The 27,686-nt window shown below is 41.2% G+C and overlaps 3 protein-coding genes across 5 annotated transcripts; 2 read left to right on the top strand and 1 right to left on the bottom strand.

Annotated features, from left to right (window-relative positions):
* Positions 1–7,614: 7,614 nt before the first annotated feature.
* lsg1 (large 60S subunit nuclear export GTPase 1) lies at positions 7,615–18,947 on the top strand. 3 transcript variants are annotated; one of them, XM_039811425.1, is made up of 16 exons: positions 7,615–7,709; positions 8,354–8,482; positions 13,244–13,365; positions 13,907–14,033; positions 14,586–14,706; positions 14,802–14,888; positions 15,077–15,163; positions 15,271–15,331; positions 15,683–15,859; positions 16,074–16,442; positions 16,543–16,644; positions 16,736–16,879; positions 17,155–17,278; positions 17,434–17,513; positions 17,984–18,163; positions 18,279–18,947. In XM_039811425.1, exons 2-16 carry the CDS (start codon positions 8,476–8,478, stop codon positions 18,456–18,458), a joined length of 1,968 nt encoding a protein of 655 aa, XP_039667359.1. In that variant the 5' UTR covers positions 7,615–7,709; positions 8,354–8,475; the 3' UTR covers positions 18,459–18,947. The 3 variants fall into 3 exon arrangements, with proteins under 3 accessions (XP_039667359.1, XP_039667358.1, XP_039667360.1); XM_039811424.1 differs by lacking the exon at positions 8,354–8,482 and having other exon boundaries at positions 7,620–7,709; XM_039811426.1 differs by lacking the exons at positions 7,615–7,709; positions 8,354–8,482 and adding an exon at positions 13,085–13,101.
* On the bottom strand, positions 9,559–11,749 carry fam43a (family with sequence similarity 43 member A). Its single transcript, XM_039811429.1, has 2 exons — positions 11,685–11,749; positions 9,559–11,560 (listed from the first exon to the last, which is right to left on the bottom strand). The coding sequence occupies exon 2, from the start codon at positions 11,522–11,524 to the stop codon at positions 10,484–10,486; it is 1,041 nt and encodes a 346-aa protein (XP_039667363.1). The 5' UTR covers positions 11,525–11,560; positions 11,685–11,749; the 3' UTR covers positions 9,559–10,483.
* A 781-nt stretch (positions 18,948–19,728) lies between the features above and the next one.
* tmem44 (transmembrane protein 44) lies at positions 19,729–25,981 on the top strand. The gene is given in 11 exon segments (XM_039811427.1): positions 19,729–19,949; positions 19,951–20,183; positions 20,264–20,390; positions 20,468–20,558; positions 20,842–20,996; positions 21,316–21,402; positions 21,518–21,688; positions 22,056–22,217; positions 22,508–22,576; positions 22,693–22,812; positions 25,702–25,981. Coding segments are annotated over 11 exon segments (1,452 nt in total). The 5' UTR covers positions 19,729–19,913; the 3' UTR covers positions 25,903–25,981.
* Positions 25,982–27,686: the final 1,705 nt, after the last annotated feature.

Genomic DNA, 27,686 nt, shown 5'->3' with positions numbered 1-27,686 from the left:
TTAAGCAGAGGTGGAGGCCATAACATTTTTAAATATTAAAGAACTTAGCGATAGAAAAAACAAGTCAGCCGTGTCCCTTTTAAAGTTACTACATGTAACTTTTTAATGTTTCTGAAACTGTGTAATTTTTCATAAAACGATCATAAATGACCTGTAACACCAAACGAGACCAACAGTGAAAAGAACGCTGTTTTCATATCGTTTTTATTAGTGCCTTTGCCCGGGTCCGATTTTTCCCATAAAGTCCAGGTAGAACGGCTCTACAGTTACACATTCTGACGGGTCACAGATTTTCTTTGTAACACCGGAAAAGCCTGTGTTAGCGTATCCAGCCAGGTAAAAGGTAGCAGGAGATTTCTTTATATAGGCCTAATAGTATTTTAATTTTATTTAGAAGTTATCTGTTAGTTATCTCTAGTTATGGCTGATACTGGGGCAGGGCAAAAAAAGGAAATTAAACTAAGAACAACTAAAAGCTAAAAGGGAAAGTTACAGACGACTGGCAAGAATCCGAGTCAAACTCAGTCGGGTATTTCAACAGATGGAGACAATAACAGGATTGTAAATGATTCAAAACCCACCCCGAATTGGCCCTCAGGTATGTAATATGTTTATATCATTAATAAAATAATGTCAGTAGCCTATATTAAATTACATCCCCCTTCCATTTAGCGCAGCTGTTTTATTCCTTTCAGTCTGTGTTTGTGTTGGCCTACTATTTTCTTTCCCCTTGTCCCCCTGTACCTGTGTAAAGCGTCCGTGGGTTTCATGAAATGTGCTATATTAAATAAGTTATTATTACGTTGGTTGCTACAACAAACTCTTAATGCTTTGGCTCGGGACGCAGTAATAGTGATACCCGGTTTCGCTCACGATACATCCAAAGTGTGCAACACTCAAAATGCAACGATGTAACATATTCTTTTATTGTAAATGAATGATTTTCTGTCTGAGCAAACTATTAATACTACATGACCTCCCTGTAACGCTTACTCAGTAATCTACAGTGGGCAATACAGCACCTTAAAGAAAAGAGCTTTACGACAGCAGGTGTGGTAAAAACACTAACACTTTTGTCCAAAGTGGCCGCTATGATCAACACAAACTGAAAGTTATAAATAGCCACTTTAAGAATATTATTCTTTTATTTTGTTGTTGTTGATAAAATGTTGATACTGTCTTTTTTATAACATTTTAATGTGTTCTTGCAAAACAGTATACGTTTGTATAATAAATAAAAAATGAACACTAAATGTGCTGGAGACAGGCTTGCCCTTGTTCAGCAACAAGTCTGTGCTGTGTTATGTATTGTAAACTGGATTTTTTTAAAGAGCAAAATTAGTATGTATTAAGCATTGAGTATGAAGAAATATTAAGCAGGTGATGTTGCCATAAAGCATAATTTGTTTTATACCTCAGCAATGATTTTGTTTTGCAGCATGGTTGTGGGTGTAGACAGTGTCACACACACCACATCAGTGTAGTACAGTACAATACAAGCCTGCAGGGAGGGAACATGTTGGCACACAGCCTTCACCCTACCAGTCTGCTCACCTGTCAAAGGCCTATATGCTTACAGTCCAGTTCCAACTACTGTGCTGCGGAAATTACAACTTCCCCATGTTTAATATATTTTAACACAGCACAGTGTTAAAACTAGAAACACAGATGTTTTTCTCAGCTCTTGAAATCTTGACACTAATATATCGTATACTGTGTTATATATACACAAAAGTATGTTTTTTATGAAGATTAGCAGCAGTAAAATAGCATCATGCAGTTTCTTTTATGACACCATTCTCTTTTCATCAAGTCCACTCTGAATATTTCACTAGACCAAAGTATTAACATGTGTAAATGGGTGAGAAAACTGTATTTTCTACAAGTGCAAAGGTGGCTGCACCCTGGCGACCAGGCCGTCTATTGATTAGCGTTGATCTGGGCTGTCAGTAGGTCAGCTATTCATGGATGTCGACTGATGATGTGCTGGCAAAATGCGATGAATCGAACACCGGTGCACAGACTTGCACAGCTAACACAGTGCCCTGCGTAGCATTGATCTAAATGCTGTGGTCAGGACGTATCTATCAGTGACGAGGTCTGTCTGTTACAGGGAAGGCAGCTCAATGGAAAATTGCGATTTGATTAGTCTAATCAATGTCTCTGAGTACTCGGAGTCTCTCAGTAAATATGCCACTGTGTTCAACACTGAGGTCCTTCACTGATGTGTAATGTATTGACATTTAAGAATATTATGAGACTTAAAACATAAAGCACCCTCAGTACAAAGTGCAATCAGAGCTTGGATAATGAAAGCTTGTGTTGAGATAACAGCCATTTATAAAACCACACCTAGCTGCAAAGCAAATAAATATAAATAAGATTTTTTTTTTTATTGTGGCAAAATCCTTTACCCTTTTTGGTGATGGTTTTCTCAGATTGGGGATATATTTGTATTTCGTTCCTCAGATCTAGCCTCTGGTGCCCCAAGTCTTCCTGTCAGCAGATAAAAGCACCTGCACACACAGAAACATGTGCATCCTATGGGACATGCCTATGAACTGAGGTGTTGGACATTGCATCTGTTTCCTGTCTGTATTTGAAACAGAACAAATGTGGATTTCACCAGAGTTTCCTCACAGTTCTGAAAAGTAGGCCACAGTTGCTCTTAACCTTGCCTTAATTTGCTCTTGCCACTGAACAATAAAAGCAAAGGAGAGCGAGTGTTTTGGTGGCATGGATGTATCTCAAGTCTCCCCCTACACAAAACATGCTGATGGGTATCTTGTTAAAAGCACAAAAACGCCTCACAAATCGCATTTTGGATTCTACATTCTGCTCTGTCTGAGGGTCACCCCGTGATTTTCTCTCTCCCCTCTGTTATTATTCCATTTCCTCCCCATGAACGGAAAGACCGAAATAACCCTGCTGAAATCTATGGCTCTCCAGGGGCGATGCTTTTGTGTCAGAGCAAGTGGAAAACAAGAGCAGCAAGGGCTGAATGGGACACTGCGAGATCTAGAGTTTCAAGGCCTCATGGGGACATAGACACAGACAAGGCTCATTACATGAGCAGACTGTATGGAGACCAACTGAGAAGTGTCTTATGAGACACTCAGCATGTATGATTAACGGTGGAGATAAAATGCTGGACTGAAGCTGAATGATGGCTGAGTGCACAGTGATGAAATATTCTGTAAGTACCTGTAACTGTGTATGTGGTCAACTGAGGAAGGAGAGGTTATGAGATCCTAGCTGAGGGAAACTAGCGTTGAGTCCCATAAAACCTTTTCTCCCATGCATCTCTTATGATTCTTTCTTCTTCCCTGATTTTTAGCCACGCTACCTCTGTGGCCATAGGTGTCATTTATACTGGGGAGGCTTTTTGACATAGTCTCTTCTGTCCTCATCACTTCTTAAAAGCAAATAGAACACAGAAAACACATTTATGTCGGATATGTTTCAAATGTGCAGAAAGTTGTAGCCATGAGCAGAAATCTTGCTGAAACACATCTGAGCTATTAAAGTCCAGGGGTTTATAAATTAATAAAAATGCATTCATTTATCATTGATGTGAACAGGCACATTTAAAGAGGTTACTTCCACACACACACACACAAAAAAATCCACCATAAATGTTAGCAGAAGAATTCACCAGAATGCAGTAAATGAAGTGTTTAACGCAAAAAGGATGTCCTGGGGTAAGAGGACCCCCAGACCCCCCACATAATATTTTATCCCCCTCCCATGTTTAAATTAAATCTGCGCTCTTGTATAGATTGCCATTACTTGTGCAGTCAGTGTTGTTGTGCGTTTTATGCTCAGAAGGCCTATTTTCGTATATTTCCCTTTGATGCCAAGTTATGCAATTGTTTTCCCGACCCGCTGTAATTATCTGCTCTGACCTCATACCGATCCTCCTGACTTTTCATCGAGTGACATCATCAGGTCATCACCCCATCAGCCTCAGCTGTACTTTGTTCTTAGTGCTAAATAGCGAATGTTAGCATACTAACACGCTAAACCAAGTTGGTTAACATGGTACAAACTACCTGCTGGACATCAGCTTGTTAGCATTGTCATTGTGGGCATTGTTAGCATGCTCATGTTAGCATTTGGCTCAAAGAGCCGCTGTGCGTAACTACTGCCTCACAGAGCTCTTAGCATGGCTGTAGACTCCTCATACAAATTTATTTTTTCATCAAAGTTGTTTCTTTTAGATTACATAACTCAACTTGCCAGCCACCGGTGCATAGAATCACTGAATGTATCATCTATCTGAATGTTTTACAGTCACTTTTAATGGATGCACTTTCTCAATAATTCATTAAAGCATGTCTGTTATTGCAGGTTGATGCATCTTTTCTCCACTTCAGCCAGAGCAGCACCTTTGAGGACGCAGCACATGAAATGAAGACAGTTGAGCATGTACCTATACATACATACATACATACACACACACACACACACACACACACACACACACACACACACACACACACACACACACACACACACACACACACACTACAACTCCCAGAGGAAAGCTGTCAGATTCAAACTAATGAGAGCTGAGGTTGGCATCATAATGGATTTTTCTCTCTCTATCTGTCTGTCTCTGTCTTTCGCACATTCACAGCATCCTTGTGAAGTCATGAGTGGACTCTGACATTGTCTGACACTGTCTGCCTGTGAAGCACGGGGTCAAAATACATCATCTTCTCCAAATAAAAAGGCCACAACTTTGCCTATAAGGTCTGCTGCACTTCTAATTCTATGTTGTGCGTAAAATGACTCCAATTGTTGTTTCTGTAGCTGATGACCTTGTTAATTACACACCTTAATGCTACAAATAGTAGTGTCGCATCCAGCTCCTCCTCACCTGCCCCAAGTTCTAATATGCTGTCTACATAAAGCGTCTAATTATGATGTGAGGGCATGCTGGGACATGTTACCCCCTGCTATTCCTGGAGATTTGTTTTTAATGTTTCCACAGTCAAGAGAAGGTCACAATCCCTCTATGCTCTGATTCAACCTCTCTGATATCTTAGTGCTGCTAGTGTAATCCAATCTGGGCATACTAACTAACGGCTCTGGTGCTTTCCTGGCCCTCCCTCCTGCATTATTGACGAACAGATTTTCATGCGTGGTTCAAAATGAAGCTGTGTGTCTGCCTGGCACTGGTGATGGTCTGGTACAGCGATGGCCTGCAGCTTCATTCCGCTAGCAGGGAACTAGTAGGTAAACTCTGCTCTTCTGCTTTTGTGTCAGACGAGGCAGTGACCGTAATTTATTCTTTGTTTTGAGGATGGTTAAGTGAACTTAAAATTATAATCAATCTAATTAAATATCTTATGTGCATTATCTTGATGAAGGGTTTTCATGTTAACAGGGTATCACTGCAAAGAGGAGAAAATGGCAAGTACCCAGAGAATACTTTATGCTCATTAAACCCTGTGCTACACTTTTATACAGTGGTAGAAAGTACATTTACTCGAGTACTATGCAGTTTTAAAGGGGTGATAGAATGCAAAACCGATTTTACCTTGTCATAGTTGAATAATGACAGTTTAGTGGGTAACTAGGACATACATAGAACCTCTAAATCCCATTGACACCTCTTTCCTCTGCAAATCTCACAATTTGAAACTGCCTCTGAAAACGGGAAAATCTCAACAAGCCGCCTAGTTGATGTCAACTCGGCGGCTCCTCCTCATTTGGCTCTAGTCTCTATGTTTGTCACGCCCCAACATTTACATAGGCTACACAACTGACCTGGGATCAGTTAGTCTTCTGAATCTAGGTCGGGCAGATCTCAGAAATTGTATACATTGTTTTTCTGCTATTGTACCATTAAATTCACTTCTGAGACTTTTTTTATGCGAGAAATCAACTATGTAGAGGTCAAATATGGGCCGTTTTACGAAAATTTATGTCTAATTGCAAATTTTGTCCGACTATGTCGGAGATCAGCGGCCGGTGCTGCCTGTGTAGCTGCCTCGCTGCCTGGCCTGCCTTCCTTCACAGACCCCGGCCTGCTGTGAGCTCGATTGGGCTCTGTCACGGCTCCTCCTAACGAGACCAAAAATGCATTAAAAATGAAAATGAAAATGAAATGAAATCGGACAAGTGTTAGCTAAGCTTTATAAGACATTGGGGTAGATGTTTTATAAGTGGCGTGACGAAATTCAAACTGTAAATATACTATAGTTATGCCAAAAGTGTAGCTAGCTAGCTGCAATCATTTCCCATTGTATTGAATAGGACATATAGCTAGCTAGCTGCTTGTCCTAACAAGACTCCTCGCGTTCATAAAAATGCCTTAAAATTAAATCGGACACAACGATTAGCTTTATAAGACATTGGGGTAGATGTTATATAAGTGGCGTGACGAAATTCAAACTGTAAATATATTATAGTTATGCCGGCAGCCGGCCGCGGAGCCCCGGTAGTGCAGTATCCACGAAGGGTGACTTTGCCCTGGGTATGGAGCCCAGCAGGCTGCCGCTTTCTTGTCAGACTGTGTGGAGCTCCTAAAGTCCGACAAGTCTTACCAAATTTGCAATTAGCCATAAAATTTTTTTTTTTTTTTAAAAAAAGTCTTCAGCTTTATATAGTTAATTTGCAGTAAGTGTAACCTAAACATTTTGCAGTGTCTGGAAAATGAGATTCTGTCGTGTCTCTAATGTGTGTGTATTGGGGATTCGCTCAACCAATCAGCGCGCGTCTCTAATGTGTGTGTATGGCAATTTGCTCAACCAATCAGCGCACAGCTCATCTAAATATTCATGAGCATACCATATTTGGAAGAAAAGCTCTTGTTACAAATAGGGCCAAAACGCAGGGATGCATAAGGTCCAATAAAATATCAACCAGGCCATTTTCAGCCCAACCAATGTTACATACCCCATTAGGAGACCATAAGGAACAGTGTGAAATACCCTATATAATCATTCTATCACCCCTTTAACGTACTTGAGTATTTCATAATCATCTGTCACTGAAAAAATAAAAATGCTTTTGTCCATTGCCAGATAGCATGTTTAATAACAGCATGAAAGATGGGCAAGCATTAAAATCCAACAGCAATACACTTGACTTCTGTGAGTGCCAGGCAATTGTATTGTTGCATAGCCTCTTTCCCTGTGATTCACACCTGACAGTAGGTTAAACAAACACCTCAGTATTTGTTTGAGGGAAAAGTGAATGTGACATGCAAGTTCTCTCATATAAGCCAGGAACTCTCTCCCTTGACAGCTTGAAACATGTTCTACAACCACTTGTCGTCAAACACAACACAAACACTTTCAATCCTTTAATTGTGTTAGTGGGCTGGCTGCACATGTGACTCATACCCAGGTAACCCTACAGAGATCAAGATTGCTTTTGCAGAGGTGGGACACAAGGACAGGCTGTACGAAAATGTTGCTCAGACAGAAATATTAAACTACAAATGCTTTGAGCAGCTGTAAAAAGCAGGAATAGAAGACGGATGGCCTGCTGCTCATATGTCTATGTGTTTATGTGGTAAGAGTACTGGCTGTCCACTAATTACATTGAGCTGGGCACATGCTTATGATGTAATGCTATCTTCGCAGTATAAGGGCAACTTCTGCTGGGCTGCAGCTGGTGTAGACAGGGCACCACGGAAGGAAGAGAAACTAACTGTATGGGTTTCTGCGCTGCTGCCATTTCAACTCACATGCACGGTAACCATTTGACAAGCCACAATGATTTAGCAAGTGTCTCTGTCTCTCTTTTTTTTTTTTTTTTTTTTTTTTGTGTGTGTGTGTGTGTGTGTGCATGTGTGTGTGTGTGTGTGTGTGTGTGTGTGTGTGTGTGTGTGTGTGTGTGTGTGTGTGTGTGTGTGTGTGTGTGTGTGTGTGTGTCCTGAAAGCACATCAATTCATAATGAGCTGCTGAGAAGCTTTTTATAGGACTCACCAACCGCTGGCTGAAAATACATTAACCTTCTGTCTCTGGATCTCTTTCTAAATCCATAGTGGGAGTGTTTTTGTTTTCAGTGAATACCTCAGCATGGCCAATGGGATTGTGTCAGCTGGTAAAACACTGTCTGTGCAGATAACAATCCCCATATCCACCTCCACTGAGCAGCAGGGAGCCTCTTTTCTCCCTCCCCATGTCTTATTCAGCCCTGTTAGTGTGCACTAGTGGTGTTAGTAAGCCTGGCTCTGGGGGAGCATCCCTGTATGCTGTGGCCTTTGGGATGCGGCCCCAGCAGACAGGCGCATTGACACTAATGGCTTACGTACATCAATGCATCAATATCTGTGTGTTCCAGTTGATACTGTTCTATCTGCATAACTGGCAAGAACTGTGTGCTTTTGCGTAGGCTTGTTGCTGTGTGTGAAAGGAAGTGACAGTGACAGGTCTTCCACATTTAGAGAACCAAGACAAGTTGTGTCACTGCTGCTTAGTCACCTGCCTCTCTGACCACAGGTCATAGGAGCTGGCATGCGAGGTGAGTCTGTCTCTTTGCCCCTGTAGGTGTCACATATTAAGCTTAATGTACTGGCATTTAATAGAAAGAAGTAACCTTATCTTTCATCAGTGTCACTTTCATGTACTAACTGTTATTTTAGTGAAGTCGAACTAACACGTGACCACTGGTGGAATATAACTAGGTACATTTACTCAAGTACTATATGTACAATTTTGCAGTACTTGCATTTCCATTTTGTATACGTCTATTCCATTACATCTCAGAGGTAAATATTGTACTTCCTACTGCACTAAATTTGTCTGACGGCTTTAGTTACTAGTTACTTTGCAGGTTTAGATTATCAATACAATTTTTAAATCAACTAATATATTATGATATAGTATTATAAGCAACCCAGCAATATATAAAGTTATTGAAATGAGCTCCACCTTTACCAGTTGTAACATTAAAGTGATGAACACATGAATGCATCATTAACTATAATCCACTAATATATTATATATAATCCTGAAATGGGCCATTCTGTATAATTAGTACTTTAAGTATATATTTAATGCTAATACTTGTTATACTTTTACTTAAGTCAACATTTGAATACAGGACTTTTACTTTTTACACTGTGGTATTGCTACTTTTACTTAAGTAAAAGGTCTGAGTACTTCTTCCACAACTGCATGTGACACTATTAATGCAGTTGTTCTGATTTCAGTATGTAGGGTAAATGTAAATAAAAAGTATCAGCTGGTTCTGATGATTCTATACATACAGCATTACAGTATGTAGATTTACAAGCACTTGTTTTGGCCCTAAGATTTTCTGTAGCGTATCACCAAAGGAGGACAGACATAAGAGCAAATAAAAAGACAATACGTATGTTGTTAAAAGTCCTCTGGTGCTTCAGCTGCCTTGTCATTAAAAGACCCATGTGATGTTCTAACAGCTTGTGCTCATGGTGACATCCTCCTGTGTGGCTTGGCTTCCCTGAGGCCAGTCAGAATGAATGGGCCTTCAGTACCTTAATAGAATAACTTCTACAGCCTGTTCCCTGAAAGCAATTTGGCGAAAAAAAGGACAAAGCTCCAGCCAAGACCATAATATATATATAGTCCATTTATTTTATTACACTTTATTTAGCAGCACAGCGCATCTGACCTCAATTTGAGCCTCTGAAGGTAAACCCCATTTATATTAAAAAGCACCAGAGGAAAACATGGCCTGCTTGTTTTCCAATACAAATCTACACAACGACATTATATAATTTTCTTTTTTTATTGATAATTCTATGAGGTTCACATAACAAACCACATTTTCTTTAAAAAATAACATATTTAAACATCTTCACTTTACATCTTAATACATAAAGGTTTTTTCTTTTGCACAGCAAAGATATGACATTTATGTTTCAGACAACATACCAACAAACATTTTGTACATGTAGTCAACATAATACTTAACTGAATTACACAACAGTGCAAAATAAATGTAAATAAACAGGCTGTTACAGAAGCGCCCTGACAGGAAAATTAAGGATGCCTGTTTAGACCCACTGAACCACTTGGGAAAAGAACACAACGTGCTTTAACAACAGAATGTTTTTGGATCATGATGAGCATCTTTCAATAGAAAAATGTAATTTTCAAAAGAGAGAGAAAAAAGTTAAGTAAACAAGCTTGAGGATACAACAAATCCTCTTAAATAATAAAAGAGATGTAGTTAGTGCCGTGCGTTCTAGGGCGCACTGGGATTTTTGTTGGTTCAACCAGTCATCTCTCAAATGGGCATGTACTTGGTTTTTTCCATTTTTTTCTGTGTTTACACAATCACAAAAAAATATCATTCAGTAGCCTAATTGTGTGTTTAGTGCGGTAATTGTCCCAGAATCCTCTTTTTTTTCTGGATCATTTCAGCTAGTAGTGGAGGCACCAGATTAGACAAACACTCTCCAATAAGGTTGACGACAGAGGAAATGTTTCTTGTGGAGACAACATAACAGAGGTTCCCAGAAATGCCTAAACTTATTCAGGCAATTTCCTGCACCTTTACCTCCTCAAACCCGTTAGTGAGCGGTGGGGGCTCCTGGTTGCTCTCTATGGAGGACTCACTCCCCGTGCTCTCTCCAGACAGAAGTCTGGTGACTCTGAGGTCAGCTTTCAGTGTCCGCACATCGTTTCCTATGCTCATCTCTCCCAAATCGTTAATAATCTGAGTCAACTCCTGTTTACCGTTGGCAACACAATCATCGTCCGTGTCCAGAATGTCCTCGCACTCAAAGTGCATCGCTTTCTCCTCCTCCTCCTCCCCGACCAAGTCCTCTGTGATGGAGCCCAGTTTGGGCGCGCTCCGGCTGCGCTCCACCGGGGGTTTGTAGTAACACTGTCCGTTCAGCAGCTTCCTGATGGGGACCAATGGGATGGTTTGTTCCCCTATGAGCTGCTGCTGCTGGTGCCTTGCATCGTCCCTCCGTTTTAGTCTTTTGAACTCAGCCAGGGCCGTGGCCGATGTCTGGTACAGCAGCAGCGCCATGGCCTTTGCCTTCTCCGGCTTGGACACCAGCACTGCGTGGCAGCGCAGCATCACGGCCTTGTGCTTCATTTCGTGCCTGTAAACCCAGGCGAAAATCTTGGGTAGCCTCGGGTCCGCGACGCAGTAGGTTATCCGGTGCAGCAAGTACAAGTGTCCCGGCCTCCTGGCCTTGTCGTCCATATGCACCATCCGGATGCCCTGCGAACTGATGGTCAGCCTCATCTTGGTACCGTTCTTGCCCATTTCGCTTTTGCCCCAGATTTTGCTCACGGCCACGTCCGTGCAGCCGTCCCCTTTGGACTGGATGGTGGTGGCATTCCCCAGGTAGAGCACCGTGTATGTGGGGTCATCACTGGTGATCTTCACCTTTTTCCTCTTTGACTTGAACATGCTGCCCACCCTGTTGAGTGCGCTCTCGGGGCAGGACTTGGCGAAAGAGGTGAGCACAGAGTAGTTGAGGCTCACCGCATAGCCCTTCTGCTTGGACTGCTTGTCTTCCTCAATCAGGTCGAACTTATTCTTTTTCCAAGGCAGCATTTTATTGCTGTGTCCAGTCAACAGCAACAAAGTCTACTGAGAGAGAAAGAAACACATAAACTTTGTATTAACCTACTACTACTATATCCGTAAAGCGTTTATTTCCCTGTCAGGTCATTTATAAGCTACTCTGTGAGAAATGATCGCAAAGACGCCGTACTTCATCTGTTCATCCTCTGAAGTGCTCTTGTCCATTGCGGTGTCGCCTATCTCGCCGAAGTTCTGAATGGAGTCTGCTGCTGTAGGACGAGTTTCGCAGATTATATACAGGGAGAAACCATTTGAGACACTGTATGGGGGGGTGGCTCAACCAAATGAGAATAGACCTGCATTGGTTAGTATCGATTGTGTTCATTGATACAAAAACTCTCACGTTTGCCTGCTGTTTCCAAATAGCTGCAGCATATTTTTATACAGTTTTACAGGCTAATAATAATAACTAAAACATAATCTTTTCAACATTTAGCAGCATAATATTATTAACATTCCTTTATACAAGGTGTAACTGGGAATGCCAATTAATATCTATAGGTTAGTACTATACAGACAAATGGGAGACATAGGCTATAACATATATAGCCTATGTATAACAACATATGTCTACATTTCTATAGGACTATCATAGTGATAGTTTAAGAGGTTAAAACATAAGGAATATAGTTTAAAACAAGTAAAATCACCACTGAGTACAAAGTCCCCATATATTTTAGATCAATAACTGTAATTGTAATGCCTTACGCATATTAGGCAACCGTTTCCACCCCACCAAATAAGGTTTGTTTGAAAAAAATGTATTGACATCGTCTCTCACATTTTTTTAAAGTTAGATTAATAATGAGTGATTTACTAGAGGCCTATCTATTAAAACATTGGGACTTTGAGTGTTCTCTCCTGAGATGGAACCAACACATTCACCATCAACAATCTTTTGTATCGCACTTAAACGCAATTTTAACAATAAAAACACAGAGCGATCAGAATAACACATTGATCCAACGGTAAATTAAGAAATATAATATAAAGTAGCCAAATAATTACTTTATCAGTGAGTTCATCATTTTGGTTTATTTTGTGAAAGTAATGTAGTCATTCTGATAATGCTGTTTTTTGCTGCCATCTTTTGGTTGACATCAGAAGTGTCTTTTTTCATCTTTTTTTTATTGTCTTTTTTTCATCTTGTGTGTTTGCGTGATGATAGATGATGATTTTCTTATTACTTTGCGCAATATTGACTTGTGAATTGTAATCTACTTTAGTAACATATTCACGAGGATTGTATTTACATTTATTTAATTGTAAACCTGATGGCGAGTAGGCACGGGGAACGAATATTGGTACTTTCCTTTTTTCTTCAGGGCACCTTTGATAGTTGCAAACAAGTGGACTGTACCACATGGATATAAAAAAGAACCATAGCTATGTCACTGGAGATGCTTACAATAAAGCGGATATTACCCCAGGTTTTTAGTGGTTAATTATGCAGATGTCGTATGACAATTCGTACTACTTAAATAAAATATATCAATCAATATCTCCAAGTAGTTGAGGTCGATTCGTCCGGATATGAGTCTCGAATGGTTTGTCCCACTTCCTGTTTTTACAACCCTAACAACTGTAGTGCACATGGGGCACACTTGCTAGTGACATATAGCGTTATTGCACTCTTCAGATATAATATTTTACTTTTTTTGGTGTGTGAAATATCGTATTTTATTACAGAAGTGACAACATCAGAAGTTAGTATGGGTAAGAAGAAAGCAGGCGGAGGAAGCGGGCTGGGCCGAGCTCTGATCAAGGAGAGACTCCAGGCAGGCCGAGGAAACAAGAGGGGCGACTCGTGGGTATGTCATAGCAACAACTAGAGCATAATTATACCACTGTTCATTATATATTATGAAGTTCAAGTTCACTGCCGGCCATTGTTTTAACTGCCACACAGCACGTGGATTTCAGAACAGCTGTCAATAGTTTTGAAACGTGTTGTTGTTTGAGCCAAACTGCCTTAAGAAAGTGTAGCCTAATTCCATCGCTCCTTTGCACATCGGCAACGTCAAGCACTTTAATACCTGTTCGTAATAAATAAGCTCCCGTGGTAAATTCGGCATGGAGATAAATTATACAGGAGCGTTGTTTTTGCCAATCAAAAGATTATTGGAACTGGTTTAGGCTATCTACTAAGCAACGGTATGTTTTCATGCAAAACAAGTGTGAGCTAACACGCTACAATTAGAACTGTTTCTGCAGAACACAACAGAGATAAAGTATGTCCTCATGACAGTCATGGTTTATTGTGGATGCTTTTTCTGTAGTACTCACTACAACGCTAGACTAATATGTTGTTATTAATGAAGGCCTTATTTGACCCTTTTTCCACATTTGCAGATTCACACCAGTGAGCTGAACGATGGCTATGACTGGGGGCGGCTAAACCTGCAGTCGGTGACCGAACAGAGTTCCATGGATGACTTTCTGGCCACTGCCGAACTGGCGGGAACAGAGTTTGTTGCAGGTATAAGTAATACTTCAATTAGGTCATGTGTAGTTCTTGGGTTGTTGTGCATGTATATTGCGTCCAAAGATTGTCAATAATCTTTACATATCAAGCATGACTAGGTGTACCCATAGCCCCCATGCATGCCATTCTCGGACACAGTTGTTGTATGTATACATCATATCAAGCTGAATGCAGATTTAGTAGTTAATTGTTGACTCTAAAACCAAATTCACACTGGTTGCTGCACAGCAAATTTTGGGTTGTACCTACTGATACTGTGTTGTATGGAGCTGCAATGTGTCTATCCACTCTTTCCTAGGTATAAAATGGACTTGCTCATGCCTAATAGTCTTGTCATTGAGCACATGGACTGCTTGGTTACAGTGTGTCTCACCCTTGCTGCTTAGAGGTTCATAGATAAATTGTTCCTGTGTTCTGGAGGAAGTTGAAATTTAGGCAGCAGCTTCGAGGGTGTTCGAATATATTTTGTTTTAAATATTACTGTGTTATGCACTGCTCCTCTGTCCTTTAATTTTACTCTGACTATTTTTTGCTTTGTTTTCTTAGAGAAACTCAACATCAAGTTTGTGCCAGCGGAAGCCAGAGCAGGCTTATTAACAGCTGAGGAGCGAACCAGGCTGAAGAAGCTGCATGAAGACAACAAGCATTTCCTCAGAATTCCTCGGCGGTAATTAGAACAGAGCTACATCATTTTAGGACATTTATGTACTGTATGTTTTGCATTGTTTTGCATTGTTTATATCTCTCTCCCCCAATTTTAAGCCCCCACTGGGACGAAGGCACCAGTCCAGATGCGCTTCAGCAAGCAGAGAAAGACAGCTTCTTGGAGTGGAGACGAGTGCTTGCACAGTGTGTAATATTCTGTAAACTCAGTCACCTTTGCTCTTACAAAGATTGTTTCCTTATAAGCAGTTGTGTTATTGTTACATGTTCACTGTTGAGAAATTGAGCACAAAATAAAGAGCATTTGCAATATTGGTTACATCAGTGTAGGATTATCAGTATCAGCTGTCTAACTACAAGTGTTACCTCTAAAGGCTAGAAGAAGAACAGAAGTTAATTCTCACCCCATTTGAGAGGAACCTGGAGTTCTGGAGACAACTGTGGAGAGTGATCGAGAGGAGGTGAGAAACGAAAACTGTATACAGCTGTCAGCTCATACATCTTTAATAAGGAATGTGTTTTCCTTATGTAATACTTAAGACAAACCTGTTTTTGTGTTTTCCTGTAGTGATGTTGTCGTGCAAATTGTTGATGCCAGAAATCCTTTGCTGTTCAGATGTCCTGACCTAGTGAGTGCATTTAGCAGGGTTGCTTAAATGGGAAAGGGAAGTTGCGTGCACTGCTGAAGGTGGCTGTAACTGAACTGTGACTACACCTTTCAATGTTTGTAATGACCTTTATCCCTGCATTAAGATACACATTCTCAGTGCTGGGTTTCTGTCACCGTTTGTTCTCTTGTAGAGTTTTGATTTCCTTCAAGCTCTTATCTTTCCTCTGAGATTTTGTCCTCAAAGATTTGTTCTTAATGTAGTTATTTATAAATAAGTAAAATAATCAAATTAAATAAAAGGAATAAAACCGCAGGAATACTGTACAAAGGTGAACTGAACATTTGTCACATTTCTGCTGTGTGCTGCCAGGAGTTGTACGTAAAGGAAGCGTCGGAGCATAAGGTGAACATGCTGTTGTTAAATAAGGCAGACCTGCTGACCAGGGAGCAGCGGCGGTCCTGGGCCAGATACTTCCAAAAAGAGGGCCTTAGGGCGGTTTTCTGGTCTGCGCTGGCTGAGAGAGACCGACTGGAGGCAGAGGAAAAGGTGAGAAGGTGTACATAACCTCTGAATTATAATGTATGTGTTAATACATTTATTTACATTTCTTGCGAGCAAATACATTTCTTTACCATGGGGAGCTGAATGCTATCAGTTTGTAATTTCAGATTGTTTTGGAGGGAATGCTTGTGAATGTGAGTAGAGACTTGCTGCTGCCTTTTAAACCCAGTATCAAAGTGCCAAACGTCTCTTCTCACAGGGCATGGAAGTGGAGGATCCAGAGTGTGGAGAGAGTGACCCGGAAGAGGAAGGACAGCCAGACAATGACTTGACCCAAAAAGGAGCAGCTGGAGAGGAGGAAGTAAAGGTGGCGAAGGAGAAGGAAGATGAAGATGAAGAGGGAGAAGAGAGTGGTACAGACGAAGAGCAGCAGGAAAAGATAACCGTAGAGGAGGAGGACTGGTACACCTGCTCAGAAGATGGCGAAGAGGACGGGGCTGTTGGTTCCTCCAATAAACCCTCCTTCTACAACTCCAGCCGTCTGCTGCATAAGGATGAGCTGCTTGACATGTTTAAGGCTGTTCATAACGGGCCCAGGTGTAAGGAAGGACAACTGACAGTGGGACTGGTGGGGAAAACTTAACACTATACATTCGACTGCAAAATGCATGCTTTGATCAAGTCACCCTATGAGTTTTGTGATTTGACTATGTGTATGAATTCAACAGGTCGGGTATCCTAATGTGGGAAAAAGTTCCACCATCAACACTATTTTAAGGAACAAGAAGGTGTCCGTTTCAGCCACTCCTGGACACACTAAGCACTTTCAGGTACAGGACTACTCTTCAAACCTCTCAACGTGATTTTAAGTCCGAAAAGCCGAAAGCATTGATTTTGTTGCCTTTTCTTGATGTATCACAGACTCTGTATGTGGAGCCAGGCCTGTGCCTCTGTGACTGCCCAGGGCTGGTCATGCCCTCCTTTGTTTCTACCAAAGCTGAGATGATCTGCTCTGGGATCCTGCCCATTGACCAGATGAGAGATCACGTACCTGCAGTCTCCCATATATCCTTTCTGCAGCAGCTTTTTCAGTCCGTGACACAACGGCCTGAAACGGAATCATCCAATCATGGCCGTGTGATCGACTGCACCCTTCTGTCGCTAAACCCCAGCATCAGTTGTTGATTTATTTACTGCAATGACTTCAAATAACCCAAATACATTTTACATTGTTGTGTTGATGTTAAAAATGATTTACCTAGAATCTTGAATTTGAACATCATGAGCAGCCCCTCCAACTTTAAGAATTTCTTGGACTTGGTCCTTAACAGATTTGTCACATATGTCAGCTGATCCCTAGGCATGTGTTAGAAGGCACCTACGGCATCAACATCATCCGACCACGAGAAGATGAAGACCCCGACAGGCCCCCCACGTCTGAGGAGCTGCTGATGGCTTATGGATGTGAGAATACCGGATATTTATTGCCCACTTCATGTTGGCTTGTTTTCTTAGTTTCTTCTGTGTTCTTTTTATCTGCTGTTTTTGAAAGCATTGTGTAAACTCTGCTTTTAGGTAAGAGCCCCAAAAGTTTATTATTGCGTTTCCCTCTATTTCAGACATGAGAGGCTTCATGACGACGCATGGCCAGCCTGATCAGTCCAGATCAGCCCGGTACATCTTGAAGGATTATGTCTGCGTAAGTGCCAGACCCGAGTCAGAACTGAAAAAGTAGTATAAACTAGTCACTAGTATTTTTGTTGTTGGTTTTGCTTTCTTTTGTATATTATAGATAGATAGACATGTATTAATCCTTTCGAAAATTAATCTTGCACCATACAGCTCTACAGACAGACAGACAGACCATAGACAACATACAACAGGACCACTAAACCATCCCTCCCCCCCTGCACAACAACAATACACAACACCAAATATCTCTACATTATAAAAACATAAAGTGCAGTATCATTAGCTATCAATAGTAAGGTGCAACATCATCATTGACATTATGTAAGGTTGAACAGGGGCATAAGGGAAACATCCATTGAGACAGTCTCCTGTAACACCTGTATCATTGACTAAAGATTTATGATATAAAATATGTGCATACTGAAAAAAACATCCTCTCCCCAACAAACTCTTCCTAACAATGTTGACTCCTTACAGGGAAAGCTTCTGTACTGCCATGCTCCTTCACATATTAATGCTGAAGACTTCCAGCCGCAGCACAACAAGTTCCTGAATAGAGACTGTGACCTCTCCTCCTCCTCCTCCTCCTCCACAGCAACAAACAAACAGAAAATCCGCAGAATTGAAAATGTGGTTGACAAGAACTTCTTCCATCAGGTACGGTAGATCTTCTGTCCTCTTATTAGTAAGAAAAATGCCTTTGCAGCAGTTATCAGTTGTCATAAAATAAAAAATTTAAATGCTTGAGTATTGATGGGATCTCTGTTTTCAGGAGAATGTGCGGGCGCTCTCTAAGGGGGTTCAGTCGGTCATGGGCTACAAGCCAGGCAGCGGACCCGTCGGCCCTGGAAAACCTGGATCAGAGGCGGTGGTGGGAAAACCCTGGAAAAAACACGGCAACCACAACAAGAAGGAGAAAGTACGCCGTCTTACCAAGCATCTGGAGGCCTGACGATGATCTGAAATCAAAGCATTTTTAATTACAGATCATTTCAGCAGGAATGGAAAACCACTCCACTGCAGTTCACATGTGATTCCAAAGGAATTTATGCTGATCAGTATCTGTAGGTAGATGTAGGCCCTTTTAATCCTGCGAGTATGGAAAGGTCAGACTGTCTCTATTATTATATTAACAAATGATAATCATGTACAGCTCTGGGTAGAAAATCATATTGGTGCAATGCATTCCATAAACTGGATCACCAGTTGTACACCCGATCTCCCCACAGTGTTCAGAAATGGACTCAACATTCAGAGGATGGGAATTTGATTACACATTGAACAGGACATTTTCAATTTGTATTTTGAAGGTGTTTCAAAAGACACATTACAAAGTCTACATTAACCATATACATTACTGTATGTTTGATATGGCTTTTATCCATATACAGTTGTGATTAATGTTACTAAGATTATACAATAAATTGAATGTTTTTATGTTCGTGCATCCCTCCTTTACTCCATTTCCACAAGGCTATCATTGGTTATTGCTGCACAGTGCAAACTGAAAGAAAAATAATCTGTGTACTAGCAAACGCTTGGAAAATTCAAATCGCAAATTTAAATAATTATTCATCTACGAGGGCATATGCATTCCTGTTAAGGTTCATCTCTTTAAAGGCTTTATTTGCTGCAGTTTAGAAGTATAAAAAATTTACATTAATCAATTTAATGAAATGACTCATGTGAGAAGGATCACCGATAGTGTTTATAACAAAGCTGAATTCACCAAAACTTTGCAGGTGATTGTTTAAAAATAAGAGCTGGGGGCAGCCCTCAAAACCTCTAGATTTGATCTCGAGCTTTGTGTTATGGGGGAATGTAATACCCAGACTAGCATATTGAATTGATTTATTATCAGATCTCAAGGTTGTCGAGCCAATCAAGGAATTGTGTTCATTGATTGCCCAGTGCTTACAGCCAAGAGGCCTTCGAGCCAACAACAGAGGCCATGACCCTTCTAAACAATGAATGAGGAGAGGTCTTTAGAGCCCACTCCCAGGACTGTGTCCTGGTAATAAAAGGGGTTCTCTCCTGCGCCATGGGTGTAAAACAGTTGAGCAGAACTTTCCTCCATCATCAGGACCACCAGGTCCTGTGTGAGCCTGAACTTCGGGAGGATGCAGCACCTGACATAGGATCCTGCTCCTCGAGGTGGGCAGGACCGTGATCCTGATTACTGGATGCCAATGTCTGCCAATGCTCGACTTTGATACAGGTTTGACTTATTTTAGTCAAACCTATTTTTTTTTTAGAAGGGATGCATTCATTTCAAATTAGCTTTCAAACGTGAGACTTCTAGCCTACAGCTGATGTCCCACAACATCCAGTATTCCGTAGTGTATCACAGGTGAGCTCCTCCCTAAAATAAGAAGGCGCTTCCATTACGCTTTCGCGCTTCTGGCGGATGCCTTGCAGAACAGGTGTTGCACGGATTCGGGTTTTTTTTCTTTCTAGTAGCACGAAATGCAAACAACATATTCGCAATTAACATGGGGGGACGTTCATTGACCCTAGAGGGTCAGACGAGAGGAAATCTCAACACTTTTCTCTACAGTTTGGTTGAATTTTGCGTCGATTCAGTCACTACCTGTTTCTCTCATGGCGCAGACAAACTTTGCGTCCCCATCGGCCTCAGCTTCCTGTCTGCGCTGCTTTTACTGCTGTCGTGCTTTCTGTAAGTAGTTTTTCATGCAGTACTTGTTCCAGTAATTTATTGAAAATGATCACACATTAAACCCGTGTCAACTCTTAAAGGCTCGTGTATCAGAGGTGCACATTTCGGGGAGTTTATCCAGGAGAAACCATCACTTTCCTCTACAGCCTCCTCGGTAACATGTGCAGCACACTTGGAGCAATTCTGTCGAGACAGCTGCATATTCAGGTAGCATACTTTTAATCGTGGCACGTTTTTTAGTTTAATAATAGTTAGAATAACTCATTTCTGCTTCCTCTCTGTAGGTTTTGATGGGTGCTTTTGCTGCTGCTATGGATGCTGTCAGTTTTATGGCAGGCTGTTTCCCTGTGCTCCTGTGCTGGAACTCAAAGGCAGGTACGTTTAGAGTAATGCCAGTTCTCAATATTAATGCAAACCTTATCATTCCCAGAAATCGATCAACTGTACAGTGTTCAAACAAAGTGGAGGAAGGCAGCACAGGTGTTTTAGTATTAGCACCTAGGCAAAACAGCAAGGAGACTTATCAGAGATGCTCTACAGATAACCAAACAAATGAATAGAGGATGTGTTACAACTGTGCCCAACTGCAAAAGTGTGTGTGTGTGTGTGTGTGTGTGTGTGTGTGTGTGTGTGTGTGTGTGTGTGTGTTCTCCCTCAGAAAGGAGGCTGAGGATGAAGAGGGGGCGGAGGAGGCAGCTACTCCTTGCTGTGTGTGTATTGATGGTGGTTGCAGGAGGTTTTCTGAAGTCCACGGTGACCCAGCCAGCAGACAGGCCTCTCAGCGTGAGGAGACTGCTGCATGCCACCCTGCAAGTAAGCACACACACCACCACCACCGTGGCCAGTTGTAGTCCTTTAATTGTACAGCGCAGTGCAGTTCCATGGACAAACGCATTTCCATATAATGTGTTGTGAGTGACGGGTGGAATGTATTTGTGCATTTACACTTCACTCACACTTAACCTGTCGTTCCGTAGTTTTAAATACTCAGTAGTTCATATATTTCACAACATCTTCAATTTCTGCAGCGTGGATGGATGTTCACGTTCTTCAACCCGGCCTATTTAGACTTAATACCCCGGCCTTGTAGTAATGTGTCCGACATAACAACTTAAAACTGTTCTTCTAACAGGACAACACTGAGATCCTGGGTTACATGCTTGGTCTGCTGTCCTGTGTGATCGCCTGTACCTCCAGGTTCCCTGCACTCTGCAGAGTAGTAAGTGACAAACAGTCCATGAGTATATTGTTGTCAGAGCCACGTATTGCTTTCCCAAAATAGCTCCCAGTGTTAAATCGCTTATAAAGCAATCACATTTGTTTTCTCCCTTTAGTACAGAGGACGGATGCTGACCGGGGCCTACATGTTCTCTGGACTGCTGTGCTCACTGGCTGGTGCGCTCTATGCTGCTGCCATACTCCTCTACGGCACTCAGTTTGCGTTTCTCTTAAGAGTCATGCCGTGGCTGCTGTCAGCAATATGCTGTGTCATCCTGGACCTTCTTGTATTCTTATATAGCAAAGAGTGATCGCATGTTACTTACTCTGTCGGACTCAGGGCCTCACACCAGCTACCAAAGCCTTTAACCAGTTGCTTTGACCACAGAACTGGAGGTGGTCTGTAGCATTTATAACACACTATTGATTTAGCTTTTCCAAGTTCTGAACTCTCTCTGGTAACCTTTTCAGCAGCAGCAATAGCAAAAGGCACCATGACTGACAGGAAAAAGTGCAGCACAAACAGAAACCCAAAAGTTCACAATACTGCCCACACTGTTGAGTTCAATGATGTCTTCAGTTGCTTGAATGTATGTGAATTGTACTGATTTTCAACCAGGTGTGATCTGTTTACCTTAAATCCAACTTCTTCAGATTCTTGTCCTCTATTGGTGGAAGAGAGGGACCAGACAGCAGCTTACCACTTTTTCTTTAGACACAGAGAGCCTTTTAGGTGGCTCGAGCTTCCCCCACGAGGATAACGCTGTCATGAAGAGACAGAGAAAACGGCAAGTTCATTCATCAGCACGAACAAAAGTATGTTTTCATACTTCCTATTTTAGGTCCTATTTGTGTTCTTAAACCCTTGGAATCATACATGAATCCTGATATTTCTGAGTGAATTTAAGTACAAACTAAGTAATTGTTTTATATTTAACATTGACAATATAGGAATTTTACTTACTCTGTCACTTCACTTATTGATTTATCTGGATGTATCAGCTTAAATGTGCATAAAGTACGACAGGATGCAGGCATTCCTTTGCATCTGAGTCATTTTCATGAAATGTCTTGTTTTGAACTTCTATTAAACCTTTTCTTCAAAGACCGAAAATGTCCAGAAGATGACTGAGATGGGCCGTTATATGGATGTCAGTGTTCAACCCGCAAAAAAAGTAAGCAAATAATCTGTGGTGGTACAGACTGCATACTCGCTGCATATTTTCTTTACATTAATCAGTGGTCATTCTTGTAGTGGAATATGTATGTATGTTTTTTTTTTTTTCTGAAGGCGGTAAAGTTGTCCAAGGAGGATGTGGAGGACCGGCCTCTCAACAGGACGGTGCAAGTCGACAGTTTCTGCTCTTCAGATGACTCCTGTGACTCTTCACAAGTCAGCTCAGATCTGGAGGTGGGTTGGAGCCCTATTTAGCCCTGTTGGTGAGCAGCATGACATTTTCTTACAAACTTGAGTGCGCTAACCGATTAGAGCAGATATCTGATAGAAATGCTTAATTAATACATTTAAAGCAAAAATACTGACACTGCAGTCAGCAACTGCACAATAAATTGTTGTCATTGTTGCTTTTTATCAACAATCATTAACTCCTCTGATTTAGTGTTTATCCAGGAATAACCTGGAAGTAATATTTTACATTTATTTCATTTCAATCAATACATTGACTCATCTTAATACCTCAAATATCCACTTCAGTTTTGTGTTGCCTGATTACACTTGTTGAAAATGTTTTGAATATCTGAAGCTCAAGTCAGTCAATAATTATAGCTATGAGGTGTACTTCTTATAGTGTGCCACTAGATGGCGACAGCATGTTGACATAATTGTGTGTTGTGTGATTTACTGTGAAAGTATGAATGAATATAACAGGGTGTTTGACTGCTGTTAACTTGTGCTATATTACCTTGTGCGACCTGCTGTGATTACTTAATTTCTTGCCTTTCCCTGCACAACACCGCACGGCAGCTTATGAAGAGCCATTGTAATTGACCTACTTAAAGGGTTGAAACAACACTATCTGTTCTTCTGTCCACCTACTTCAGGCTTCTCTAGATATGTATACCTCCTGTATAATGGGCTCTCTGTGTGGGATTAGATTAAATGCCTCACAAATTAATTTTAGAATTTATAATGAGCAAATGAAAGTCCAGCGCTCAGACAGGTCAGGAGTTTGTGCTGCCTCACACCAAGCTTTGTGCTTTTCACATGTGACTCTGAGGGAAGTAAATCAGACAGTTGTCAGAGGTTCTTGTAAGAAGACAACAGTCAGCATACTCTTGTAGGATCGATGAGTCAAACTCTAGAGACCTGTGTGTGTGTTTGTGAGTAAAAGTGTATGGAGAGAATATTTGTGAGAAGCAGGGTTTATATTTTAACTGGTGATTTGAAGTTAAGTGAAACGTGGCTTCATTCTGCAGTGTACAGTTGTGCCCAGAATTAAATATCGACTACACAGCAAAAAAAACAGTCTTGTTTTAGAGAACGGCTCATGTTTAAATGAACTCCTCTCTTTGAAAAGGAATAGTTTGAGTTGCAGGGAGAGTGAAATTGCAAGCTTTTTCCTGTTCAGGCACACACGGCCACAAGAGCAACTCCCTAACTGTTGTGCTGTAGAAAGCCAAACTATGGAGGATGTCATTTAATCAGAAACAAAGGCAAATGGTGTGAGCATAAACAATTGCAGCTTGATACGTTCACCAAACAGGAATGAGCAAATTTCATGAATGTCCTTAGTATAGTTAGAGTTAGAGAAGGACTTTTACAACATTTTGTACTATGTGTACAATGTTGTATGTGGTAAAGCATACAACTCTCTCTGGCTGTGTGAAAACTCTTCCTCTTCTACTTACCGTAATCTAATTTCAACTCTCGTTGGTAGGTGGAGGCTTGTTTGCCAGAATGCTTCACGAGCTTCCAAATATTCAGTGTTTTGGGGGCAGATTAGTCTATATAACCAAATCTATTAAACTCCTGATAATAACTGCTAATCTTTTCTGATCAGTACTGAACAAATCACTAGTCTAAAGTCTTTCTAAACATGGGACAACAGCAGGTATTTTCATGAATTGGTCCCTCCCCCCTCTCTGGGACTTTACCCACTGGCAAGTAAGAATTAACAGAAGCTGTTTACTTTGATTGTGATTTTATGGATTGAGGGTTTATACGGACGGTGTCAAATGTTTAATCTCTAATACACATAACTCCATTTGAGTTCAAAACTTTCCAACTACATTAAACACAGAGGTTACCTAACTGTAAAATGTAAAAGCAAGCTGAGGACAGAAAGAAAAAGATCATAGTGCTAGTGAACAATTTTTAGATGGATATACATATAACGTAACTTTAAATGTCTGCTTTTTACAATATCACCATAATTGCTGATCATGATAAAACCACATAATGTTTTGGAGTGTGCTGCCTGCAAACACAGTCTGAACAGCAGTGTGCAGCATTCACTGCAGCCAGCAGCTTGAGTTGTCCATTGTGCTGTGTGTTTCTTGCACATTTCTGCTGAGTGCCGGTTCTTAGCTGAGGTGGAGGTTGGGTTGGGGGGGGGACTGAGGGTTACAGTGAGGGTGGGGACTGTTTTGAGATTTGCCTTATGGCCCAATTGTTCTCCTGTAAAGGAGCCTTGATTAAAGACCAGGGTTGGGCCTGTCTGCCTAGGAAGTAGTGTGAAATGGTTGCCTTGTCTATAGGGGGCCAGTGTTACCCTCTGCTATTTTGGGAGACGTTTATGGTCTCTTGTGTGATGCCTGCTGTCCAGGACTTAACTCTGTGTATGAGGAAGTCGAAGCCTTTTGCATTCTTGACATGTAGCTGAGTCTCTTACATAACATGAGTCATAAAAAGGTATTTCATTTCAGGATCTCTTAACGTTACAAATAACCAATGTAAAATAGGATAAGGATCAGGGCCTCAGACAAAGTAATGAAAATATTCCTGTGCTCTGGAATTTATCAGGCAAGACAAAGATGTGCTAGATGAAGGGTATTTTCAGTCAGGATACAGTTGAGATTGTGTAAGCAAACTGTAGCCACTATGAGACATCTGTCAATTAAGCAAAATACCCCTCTTGAGGCCTTAATGTCTTGTTTACAGCATAACATTTTTTAATTCTCCCAAGACGCAGAATAAGCTAAAATAAATACATGAATAGCCACAGGGATGGTTAAGAAGGTAAGGCATGATGTCTCTCATATAAGCATTGTAAAATATGACCTCATTATCCTCCGGCTGTAATTCTGCATAGTAATTTCTTGACCTGTCTGTATTTTCCAGTGGGATTTTGAAGAGGCAAATGCCCGGTGGAGTGAACCAACAGCAAAACAACAGGAGGGGGATGAGTTTCCACATCAGGAGTGGCAAACAAATCCCAAACCCTTTAACATCTGCACCTGTGCCATGTTTAGACTCCCACCAAAAACTCTGTCTGGTACAGAAGAGGGTGAAAGCGTCTACTCTGCAAGCTTGGCAAAATGACAGACATGTCATTCTTGTTAGTGATGTGTTACACATCTGGTGCATTAATTTGAAGGGAAATAAAATGTGTAAACACTGACCTGTTATCTGTCTTGTTTTACTTTTAAAGTTTAATCAAAGTGTGCAATAAACTGCATCTTTCTCCTCACCTCAACAGCAATGAAAAAATAATGAATGAACATAAGGTGCAAGCACGCTACAAAAAACAGGTACAGAACAAGATGCAAGACAGGTACAGACATGTAGTGCACCAATGACAAAAATGTAGTGCAATAATGAACTATAAATATGAGTAGGGTAAGTATAAATACAGTTGGTGTAAATAAATGTAAACGAATGTTAAGTGATAAACCGTGTGTGTGCCCTGTATGCGGTCTCGTTGCTGATGAGGCCCACCAGTGTTGTGTGTCCGAGCTTAATAATACCATTGGAGTCCTATTTGGCAGAGCAGTCGTGGATCATTGTGTGAACAGCAGTGGGCTGAGCACACATCCCTGGGGGGCGCCGGTGCTGATCCCAATGCAGACTGTCTGGGAGAGAATGTCCAGGATCCAGTTACAATGGGAGGTGTTCAGGCCCAGGGGGCCCAACTTCCATAGCAGCTTCTGGGGGATAATTGTGTTGAATGCTGAAATGAAATCAATGAACAGCATTCTCACTTGAGTATTTTTATTACCAGGTGTTACAGCTAGGTGGAGGGCCGAGGAGATGACGTTGCCTGTGCACGTGTTGGGGCGATTTGCAAACTGGAGGGGGTCAAGTGAGGTGGGGAGACAGAATTTCTTGTGGTCCAAGACCAGCTTCTCGAAGCACTTCATTGTGATTGGTGTGAGTGCTACAGGGCGGTAGTCATTGAGGCAGGACATTGATTACTTTTTCAGCACTGGGGTGCTAGTGGTGGTGACATGAAGGAGTGAAAGCCTGGCTCAGGGAGATGTTGAAGACATCCATGAGCACATCTGCCATCTAGTATGCACGCTCCCACAATGTAAAGGAAGGTTTAAAAAAAAATACCTCCCCCAATAAAACAATATTGCGACCCCTCCTGCCTTGCATGGTTATTGGGTCATATCCTGTATTTTGCTAGTCAACCCGGGTTATCAGGGCTGGACTGGGAAAAGGCCGGGCAGAGCAGATAAGCACCAGACTTGATGGCCAGGGCTCCTCTGTCCTCTCCATCATCCCTCCATCTGCCTGCTCTGAGGCTTTAGACGATAATGCTGGAGCAACAGACCAGGGCATTTTTAACTGAAGGAACTTCCTAAAACCTGATAACGAAACAATAAACAGATTAGAGCAAAGTCATGGAGCACATTTTACTCCTCCCTGTTACATTTCCTCAAATGACATGTCTGTCTGAGACAAATGACTGGGAAACAACTAATGAAGTATAACAAAGCAATTGCTGATATCAGCAGTAGAAATAAATTTAACTTAACACCTTGTTTGGCGTGTAAACATGACACCATAGGTTGGGCTGGGAAATAATTCAATAATATTGTTTACTGAATATCATCAACATATCAAGATTATGTGGTGTTATGTCATTGTTCTATGAGGTACTGTTAATGATTAATGATAAAATGAATGATTTTGAGCAGGCAATTTTAGTTTGTCGCATATGAAGAATTAGGTCTTATGTATTGCTTAACACTGGAAAGGAATGAAGTGCTTTCAATATCTCTGATTATTTTATGTGTTTTATATGCATTCCTCATGTCATAAAATCTATATTAATATTCTGATAATGTTTTCAACTATATAGTTCAGCCCTACTGATAGTG

The sequence above is a fragment of the Perca fluviatilis genome, chromosome 9, assembly GCF_010015445.1.
Source record: "Perca fluviatilis chromosome 9, GENO_Pfluv_1.0, whole genome shotgun sequence".
NCBI classification, from domain to species: Eukaryota; Metazoa; Chordata; class Actinopteri; order Perciformes; family Percidae; genus Perca; species Perca fluviatilis.
The sequence above is the reverse complement of the archived record's forward strand: the minus strand, read 5'-3'. Positions and strand labels throughout refer to the sequence as shown.

Excerpts from the sequence above, each read along its gene's own strand:
- fam43a (XM_039811429.1), bottom strand. The coding sequence starts at position 11,524 with ATGCTGCCTTGGAAAAAGAATAAGTTCGACCTGATTGAGGAAGACAAG.
- lsg1 (XM_039811424.1), top strand. The coding sequence starts at position 7,670 with ATGGGTTTCTGCGCTGCTGCCATTTCAACTCACATGCACG. Across the intron at positions 17,279-17,433 it reads GCTGCTGATGGCTTATGGAT|ACATGAGAGGCTTCATGACG; the intron begins GTGAGAATACCG and ends CCTCTATTTCAG. Across the intron at positions 18,164-18,278 it reads ACAAGAACTTCTTCCATCAG|GAGAATGTGCGGGCGCTCTC; the intron begins GTACGGTAGATC and ends CTCTGTTTTCAG.